Below are 10,538 nucleotides of genomic sequence, written 5' to 3'. Positions count from 1 at the left end.
CTCAAAAGAATGAGGTATTTATAACATACATGTTTTGAAATCGTGTTTTGTAATGAAAAATATTATGAAATATTAGGTGATTTTGAGTATTGAGTTCTAACAGATGGTTTTTATTAGAATTAAAGTAAAACTATGTTTAAAATCACTTGAAAAATATTGGAAGTCTTATGAGATCTCAATATAATGTCAAAATTTAACGAAAGTATAAAATTTGAAATAAGTAAAATTTTATATAGCAGTGACGCCTTTAGTGGTGACATATAGTATTAGCGGCGACACACCTATTAGCGACGAACCAACAGCAACAATCATTTAGCGACGATATGTCACCGTTAATACTTTTAACGGCGCCATTTTCTACCTTTATCGGCGATGCGTGTCGCCGGTCTAATTTCTTGTGTATGCAGTATAGTCTTAAAAAAAGAAGGAAATAATCTTCACATGAAGAAAAGTCATTGACTAAAGTAAAGTCATTTAAAAAAAAACATTTCGTTGTTGGGACAATTGGTTAATAATTTAAATAAACTTGCCTGCTAACACAAACCTACTAATTAAACAAGTCTAATATTTAACCAAAATCTCATTTAACGCTAGTCTTTTTATATTCTAATAATTATAATCCCCACTAGTTAGATAATAAATATTTTGTTGAATTGTTGTTTAAAAAAATGTGTCGTTTACTATATAATCTTTTCGAAAAATATATGGTTGTATTAAATATTTTATGTTAAATATGAGGTTAATACCATTGAATAATAAGTAAGTTTTTGGATTTGTCATATAGATAGCTCAAAGTTATCTAAAAGATGTTTTTTCATTTAAGTTTTGTTTGTCTTTCCCTCATGCGACATGTTTATTTTTTTAAATGTGTGACTATTGACTTGATGATGATATCACCTAACAAAAAGATATGAAAATATTTGTAGAAAGAATAACTACAAACATATTTCATTTTTGCGTTAATTGTACCTTTGAATAAATTGAATTTTTGTTACGAAACACAATCCAAATGGGACTTTAATTACACGCATGGTGGACCTTAAAAGGGTACAAATGACCCAAAAATGTGTCATTATATTTACTACGTGTATTGTATTTACGTACGGCATGTATTTAGGGCGTGTTATAATCTTTAGTGTTTTAAAAAATATATACATTTTTTATAAATTTAATAATTTGCAAATTAAATGAGAATTAATATCTCATAATACAAAACAAAATAGTTATATAAAAAATAATCAATTTCATATAATAAATGTAATCACATTCAATAATTTTATTATATAAAAATAATCATGTATACAAAAATCGTTATAACCTCATAAATATAATAAATAATCAATCGAACATTAGAAGAAATAAATAAATAAAGAGTTAGCAATTTACAAAATTACTTTACGTACGCATATCTTTCACGAATCCATGTAAATGTTCTTCTGTCAAAAGCCTCATCTACCCACTACTGAATCCTTTTTCACAATAAAAAATTCCTTACGGGCCAAGTAGTTTTCTATATATATATATATATATAGCCCTCGCTTACATATAATACCCAAGTCATTTACAAATCTTATAGAAATTTCATACTATCTTTGCATCATGCGATCGACAATGGTGTGTTTGTTGTTTCCCGTTGGAATCCTACTAGTTTTTCTCTCCTTGTGTTTGTCAACAACATCAGCCGCAATAGTGGAGACTTCATTTCATGTACCGACATCCTTCCTTCCTTCCTTGTATATTTTACTTCCATTGTCGTGTTAATTTCTTACACCAGAAAGAAAACATGAGTTGGTGATCAGTGGAAATATAATTGCCATTTCATTGATTGATCTAACCCTCTTCCTCTAGCTAATAGTTGTTTAGATAAAGATAGATATATCTAACACATGTATTTCATTGTCGGCTTGTTGGTCTATTATTAAATGATGTACAAAATTGACATGTTGTAATTTTCTTGAAACTCACATGGTTTTTTTTTTTAAATAACTTTATTGGTGTAGGTAAAAAATCTGACGACGAGTCGATTATGTCAAAATCATGTAATCGTGGCAGTAAATGGAAGCCTTCCAGGGCCAACTCTAAGGGTACAGGAGGGTGACACTCTTATCGTTCATGTCTTCAATGAATCTCCATACAACCTTACTATCCACTGGTAAGTAACTAATATTTATTTTTATGGAATAGTGTTTTGAATGATAAAATGATATACTCGATTGAGTGAAATTAAACATGCAACTCAAACGTACGTAATGGCTGTAATGCAGGCATGGGGTGTTCCAAATGCGAAGTCAATGGGCGGATGGGCCTGAATTCATCACACAATGCCCGATCAGGCCAGGAAATAACTATACCTACAGGTTCAATCTCACCGGACAAGTGGGCACTTTATGGTGGCATGCACATACTCAATGGATCCGGGCAACCGTTTATGGTGCTCTGGTCATCCGCCCACGAGACGGACAAAAATACCCTTTTGTTAAACCCTATCGTGAACAGACAATCCTCTTGGGTATGTGAAGTTCTTGTTTGATGCTTTTTTATTTGTAGGAGTATGATCGTCTTATCTCTGTAATTAATTAATATATATAATAAAACATTTCAGGAGAATGGTGGAATGCTAACGTTATCGATGTTGAGAACGCTGCACTAGCTACCGGAGTGGCACCTAACAACTCTGATGCTTACACCATCAACGGGTGGCCCGGTGATTTGTATCCTTCTTGCCCATCAAATAGTAAGTAGCTAAATTAATTAACTTTCTCATGCTTATGGGTTTAATTTCTAGTTCTTTTTTTTAGTTAACGATTTCTTGTTTTTGTTCGAATCAGAAACATACACGCTTCAAGTTGTCCCAGGCAAAACATATCTGTTGAGACTAATCAACGCTGCTCTCAATGGTCAACTCTTCTTCAAGATAGCGAACCACAACTTGACAGTGGTTGGGGCAGATGCAGCCTACACAAACCCTTTCCAAACAGATGTTGTCGTCATGGGTCCAGGTCAAACCACCGATGTCTTATTGACTGCAAACCAATCACCGGGATTATATTACATGGCGGCGCGTCCATACCTTAGCGCAATCGCAGTGACGATCAATAACAGCACCACCACCGCGATCTTAGCTTACGAAAACGCCACACAAACAACACCAGTTCTTCCAGTCCTACCTGCTTTGAACGACACACCAACAGCTTTTAGATTTGAAAGCAACATGACTGCACTTGTCACTAGCCCTTTCTGGTCACCGGTTCCACAAACAGTCGACGAGAGCATGTATGTAACCATGGGACTCGGGATATCGGAGTGTGGAAACAACCAAACATGTGGAGGGATATTCGGGCAAAGAATGTCTGCAAGCATGAACAATCATTCATTTGTTCTACCATCAACGATCTCTATGTTGGAAGCTTTTTATAGAAACGTTAGTGGGATTTACACGACTGATTTCCCAGATCAACCACCGGTTGTATTCGATTACACTAACACTACCCTTAGCTTCAATCAGCCTCTTATGACGACACCAAAGTTGACAAGTGTGAAGCAGCTCAAGTTTAATTCGACTGTTCAACTCGTGTTTCAGAACACAGCCTTGGTGGGTATTGAAAATCACCCCATGCATTTGCATGGAATGAACTTCTACATCTTGGCTCAAGGATTTGGCAACTATGATCCCATAAATGACCCACGAAAGTTTAATTTGGTTAACCCACAAGAACGGAACACGATTGGGGTTCCCACCGGTGGTTGGGCTGCCATCAGATTCCGTGCAAATAATCCAGGTGATCACCTCATCTCATGACTCATCTCCTCACAATTTCATTTATTAATTATAAAATGTTGACCTTTTTATGTATTTTCATTTTATTGACTGTTTCCTTACGTTATCTAGCATAATCTAATCCAACACATGTTTTGGTGGAAATGATCTGGATTACAGAAAATATTTTATCTTAAAAAAAAAAACGAATATGCTATGTTTGACTTATGCTTTATTGAAGCGACCATGCATGATTAGCTTATTTTCATCTAAATAAGCTGAATTTGCATACTTTAATAGAATTATATATCGAAAACTTTTCACATTATTGACTTTTTTATTTGTTTTTTTTTTTTCAGGTGCTTGGTTTATTCACTGTCATTTGGATGTACACATGCCATGGGGACTAGGAACCGCTTTTTTGGTGGAAAACGGAGGAACACCGGAATCCACGTTGCCACCACCACCTGCCGACTTCCCTCGGTGCTAAAAACGGACGGCGAAGAATATCGGACGTAATTAAACTGTGCATAAAGATGGATTTGCTTACATTTGTATGTAAGTACATGAGGATTCGATATTTGTTTTTTATCATTAATAAACCTGTAAGCCTATGACCGATTCTTTTTGTAGGCATGATGTGTAATGTTTTTTTTTTATATATGTATTGATTTGTTGTCATATTAAATTTTTGTATAAAATTCAAATCGCGTGTTGGATATGCGTTGAAAAGTTCCAATGGAATCAAATGATCTTTTTTCTTCTTTCTTTTGGTAAATATTCTATTCAGTCTTAAATAAATTGTAGCATGTCGGAGTTATTTTCTTAATGTCAAGATTGATACTTATTTTAAACCAAACAAATATTATAAATGACTATTAACAAACTAGTGGAACCCACCTACAAAATTCAATAGCTAACATAAGGACTTTTAAACCAATCCATCCAACAAATATTCAACTTATAAGCTGCTAGAAATCTAACAATAATAATAAGACAAAATTGCAAAAATGGTCCCTTTGGTATGCAAAATTTTGGGATTTTAGTCCAAACCACGAGTTTTTTGGATCCATGGTCCTTTTGGAGTGGTTTGTATGTGGTTTTGGTCCCTGGACTTAACTCCCGTTAAGTAGGATCTGTTAAGCCCCCTCATGTGCCTCACACGTGAGGGTAAATTCGTCATTTCATATATAAGGGACCATTTTTGCATAAACTGTTTTTTTTTTTTTTGGATTAATGGATTTAAAATCTTTAGAGGGTTTCAAGAATGGATTGGAATTGGCTATCGATGGATGGTGGCCTACGAATTCATCATCATCGGTCCTCTTCCAATTTCCCTCTTTCATTTCGCCCCTCTGGAAGTTCTTGATTTGAGCAGTAATGATTTTAATGGAGCTTTCCCTGATAGCATTAACCTGCTTGCACTTTAAGAACTAGACTTCTTTAGTAATGGCTTTCATGGTTCTATTCCCGCTGGTATATTTGTTAATTCCACTGGACTTCGTGTCCTTAAATTACATGTGAATTCGTTAAATGGATGTTTCATCAAACCAGCTTTCCGGGAATCTACCGGACTTCTTCCATAATTTTCCAAACTTGACTCATTTCTCAGCTCAATCGAATCGTTTCTCCGGTGACATACATTCACACTCTCAAATTCACCGGTTATCTCTTTTCTTAATTTAAGAAACAATTCATTCAATGGTCCGATTGAATTTAACTGTTCCATGATGATGAACCTCACCTCACTTGATCTTGGCACGAAGAACTTTTTCGGTTCCATTCCTGACGACCTTTCGTCTTTCCGGAATTTAAGAGCTATAAATCTCGCCAGAAACAGATTCCATGGTGAAATCCCTAAAACTTTCAAGAATTTTCGATCACTTTCTTACCTTTCCCTCTCGAATTGCAGTTTCAGTAACCTCTGAAACACTCTGAAAATCCTTCAACACTGTCCAAACTTAACCGTTTTGGTTCGAACCATGAACTTTCGTGGTGAACAGTTGCCGGCCGATGATGATAAATTAAGTTTCAGAGCATTCAAAGCTCTCGTAATTGCAAACTGTGGACTTTCCAGCAGCATACCCATGTGGCTAAAAGATTCAACATAATTACAGTTATAAGATTTGTCGTGGAATAATTTGATAGGTTCGATTCCATCTTATTTAGGTGATTTCAATTCTCCTTTTTACTTGGATCCATCCAATAACTCGTTGTCGTGAGTGATACCAAAGAACCTCACGCACTTACCTTGCCTCAGTTTCCAGGAAATATCACTGGAAGAGGGTTCACCGGATTTCTCGTTTTTCCGGCGAACCAACATCAGTAACAGAGCAGTCGCGTTGCAGTACAATCAGATTTTGAGCTTCCCGCCTCTTCTTGATCTCAGTAACAACCACCTCATCGGCTCCATCTGGCCCGAATTTGGGAACTTGAAAAGCAAAGGCGCAATTGCAGATATGGCAATCAGAATCAGAATCGGGACATTATTCATTCTTCTACTCATGTTCTTGATCGTCCTTCGCACACCAACCAGACAAGAAGTCGATCCAGAAAAAGATGATGAAACCGATAGCAACAAAGAAGAACATGAATCAAAACTAGTAGTTCTTTTCCATAAATCAAACGAAAACAACACAGATCCTTCCCTCAACGATCTTTTGAAATCATCCAACAGTTTCAAGAATGGATTGGAATCCGTACGTGTGAGGCACATGAGGGGTAAATGTCAATTAAGCCAAAAAAAAGTTTATGCAAAAATGGTCCCTTACATATGAAATGACGAATTTACCCTTACGTGTAAGGCACATGAGGGGGCTTAACATATCCTACTTAACGGGAGTTAAGTCTAAGGACCAAAACCACATATAAACCACTCTAAAAGGACCATGGATCAAAAAAACTCGTGGTTTGGACTAAAACTCCAAAATTTTGCATACCACAGGGACCATTTTTGCAATTTTGTCTAATAATAATAATAATATTAAATAATTAAATTAAATTAAATTAAATTGCAACTATATCATCAAAAATGGAATCTCTCCTCATCTTGCCTCTTTGTATACTTTTTTTTTCTAAGTTGTGTTTCTCTTTGCTTAATAGATTTAATATATAAAAAAACTCAAAGGTTCAAACTATATATATATATATATATATATATATATATATATATATATATATATATATATTTTGTTTCTTTTACTACACTACAAGAAATGGGGCATTAGTAGCGACGCCTTTAGCTGCGACGCATGACATTAGCGGCAACATGTAATTGATGTGTTACATGTCGCTGCTAATGGCCACCTTAATAGCGATCCGCTCAAACGAGTCATATTCGTTCGATTTGTTTTCAATGCAAGGATTGTTACGGAAAGAAAAAAGGCATTGATTTTTTCCTCGAAGGTGTCGCCGCTAATACCAGTCACCGCTAAAGGCCTTTAAAGATACCCCCCCCCCCCCCCGCTTTAGCTTCCTTTCCTGTTTATCGTGCCTTCTCTTACCTATGAAACCTCCCAGTCGGCGACCAAGCGACTCCGACCATCTGACTCCCCCAACCGCCGGTTCCTTCCACAAGACCGCCATCATCGCCTACCAAACCTCCATTACCAGCGACCTAGCTGCAATTTCAAAATTTTGATGTTTGAAGGTCGAATTTCTCCCCATTTTTATACTATTCTTTTGATTTGATGGTAATTTGGATGATAAATCTGTATAATTTTAAGATTTTGTTTGGTTGAGTGATTATATCTGTATTTTAAGGTATGCAAGTGCTTATGCATTTTTAGGGATTATATATGTTTTTTCATATTTATGCAACATTTTGTATATGCTTTTCAGATTTATGTTTATGCTCAATGTGCTGTATTGGCTTGAAAATGTAATTAGGCATGAAATTGAAATTATATATATATATATATATATATATATATATATATATATATATATATATATATGTTTGATTTTGTATTTAGATATATACATTTGTATGAAATTGAAATTGGATGTCTAAAATGGTAGGTGTTATTTGGTATGGTTGTATGAAATTGGATGTATTGCTTAATTGTTTGAAATTGGAATTTGAATTTGATGTATTGTATGCTTAATTGTATTAAATTAGAACATGAAAGCTATATTGTATGAAATTGGAATATGAAAGTTGTATTGCTTATTATGTCTATATTTTCTTGTAAATATGGCTTCAAAGTCTTAATTTTGTTAGTGATTTAATTGTATGAAATTGGAATATGAAAGTAATATTGCTTATTATGTCTTTATTTTCATGTTAATATGGTTTCAATATGCTTAATTTTGTTAGTGATTTAATGTTGGTCATTACAACTTTAGCTTCATTAGGTTAATAATAGCAACATATTTTTAGTAATTTTAAATTAATTATAAATCAAAGTTAAACTAATTTTAAAAAAATCAATAAAAATAATAAAATAATTGTAAAATCAAGTTGAATTAGTATTAAAATCAAGTTAAGACAAATATTAAAATAAAAAAAATTAGTTTAAAAAATTAAAATAATAATAAAAAAAATATTAAATTAATTAGAAAATAAAATTAAGTTAACTTTAATCAAATTAAATTAATTATAAAAACAAAATAAATTAACTATAAAATCGTATTAATATTAATATTAAAATTAAATTAAATTAATTATAAAATCAAATTAAAGTAAAAGAAAAACTAATAACAAAAAAGAAAGTATTAAATTAATTATAAAATTAAATTAAGTTAATTTTAAAATCGAAGTGCTTAATTTTTTTAGTGAATTAATGTTGGTCATTACAGCTTTAGCTTAGTTAAGTTATCAATAAAAATGTACTTTTAGTAATTTTAAATTAATTTTAAAACAAAGTTCAATTAATTTTAAAAAAACCAATAAAAAATAATAAATTAATTGTAAAATTAAATTAAATTAGTTTAAAATCAATTTAATATTAATATTAAAATAAAATAAAATTAGTTTAAAAAATTAAACTATTAGCAAAAAATAAAATATTAAATTAATTAGAAAATCGAATTAAGTTAACTTTAAAATCAAATTATATTAATTATAAAATCAAATTAATACTATTATTAAAAAAATTAATTATAAAATCACATTAAAGTAATGTTAAAAAAAACTAATAAAATATATATATATATATATATATATATATATATATATATATATATATATATATATATATATATATTAAATATATTATAAAACCAAATTAAGTTAATTTTAAAATCGAAGAGCTTAATTTTTTAGTGACTTAATGTTGGTCATTACAACTTTAGCTTAATTTTGTTATTAATATCAACATATTTTTAGTAATTTTAAATTAATTATAAAATAAATTAAATTATATTTTAATAAATAAATAAATAAAATAATAAATTAATTTTAAAGTCAAATTAAATTAGTTTTAAAATAAAGTTAATATTAATATTAAAATAAAAAAATAGTTTAAAAAATTAAACTAATAACAAAAAAGAAAATATTAAATTAATTAGAAAATCAAATTAAGTTAACTTTAAAATAAAATTAAATTAATTATAAAATCAAATTAAATTAAGTATAAAATCAAATTAATACTAATACTAAAATAAAATAAAATTAATTACAAAATCAAAGTAAATTAATGTTAAAAAACAAATATCAAAAAAGAAAATGTTAAATTAATTATAAAATCAAATTAAGTTAATTTTAAAATCAAAGTGCTTAATTTTGTTAGTGACTTAATGTTGGTCATTACAACTTTAACTTAATTAGGTTATTTATACTAACGTACTTTTAGTAATATTTAATTAATTATAAAATAAAGTTAATTTCTTTTAAAAAACAATAAAAAGAAAATATTAAATTAATTGTAAAATAAAATTATGATGTTATTATTAATAAAAATCAATAAAAAGAAAATATTAAATTAATTGTAAACCATAATATTATGTAACAGAAAATAAACAAGAGTATGATGTTATAATTAACAAAATGATGATAATTATGTTAATTGTAATATTATATTTTTGTTTATTTTCTATCATAACATCGTACTTTAGTTTGAGTTTCTTCTTCATAATCATCACGAGCCTAGAAATAACCGTCGCGTCTGAAATTGATTTAGAAATTAATTTCAGGCTGTCACCGTTTTGGGATTGTTTTTTTAATAATTTATCTCATTTAGGATGTGAACATGTATTACATGATTGTTTGTTTATATATATATATATATATATATATATATATATATATATATATATATATATATATATATATATATATATATATATACATATGCTTGGGAGCTAAGGGGAAATGCTACTGAATTTTTCTTAAACATAAAATCATGTAATACACGTTTACATATGAGATAAGGTATTCAAAAAGTGGGTTTAGATGCCTATCTTTGTGAATACTCTATCCATTTTTGATTATTTGTTCATGTGTTCCCATGTTGGGGATACTTTTTGAATCATCAACTTTATGAATACTCTACTTGATTTTTGTTTCCTGTATAAACTTTAAACACTAAACTATGTTTTAGTTGTATCATGTTTATTGATAAAAGTTGGACTACTAATCAACATCGTCAATCTCCTGAGTTCCTACTAGGACTTGACTCTTTTGTTAAGAGATCCATGTTACACCTAGATTGTAAAGGTGAAACCAGATGTTTGTGTGAGAAATGTGATAATCGTTATTTCATGGATCCGAAAGCAATGAGATGTCATGTTCGTATATATGGTTTCAGTCAGTCATACAAAACGTGGATATATCACGGTG

The 10,538-nt window shown here is 30.5% G+C and overlaps 1 protein-coding gene across 1 annotated transcript; it reads left to right on the top strand.

Moving 5' to 3' along the window:
- Positions 1–1,544: 1,544 nt before the first annotated feature.
- Positions 1,545–4,521, top strand: LOC111882682 (laccase-7). The gene is made up of 6 exons (XM_023879048.3): positions 1,545–1,707; positions 2,001–2,152; positions 2,265–2,509; positions 2,603–2,734; positions 2,829–3,779; positions 4,117–4,521. Exons 1-6 carry the CDS (start codon positions 1,600–1,602, stop codon positions 4,245–4,247), a joined length of 1,719 nt encoding a protein of 572 aa, XP_023734816.1. The 5' UTR covers positions 1,545–1,599; the 3' UTR covers positions 4,248–4,521.
- Positions 4,522–10,538: the final 6,017 nt, after the last annotated feature.

This window comes from Lactuca sativa, chromosome 9 (genome assembly GCF_002870075.4).
Source record: "Lactuca sativa cultivar Salinas chromosome 9, Lsat_Salinas_v11, whole genome shotgun sequence".
Classification (NCBI taxonomy): Eukaryota; Viridiplantae; Streptophyta; class Magnoliopsida; order Asterales; family Asteraceae; genus Lactuca; species Lactuca sativa.
Note: the sequence above shows the minus strand (reverse complement) of the source record. Positions and strands in the feature narration are given on the sequence as shown.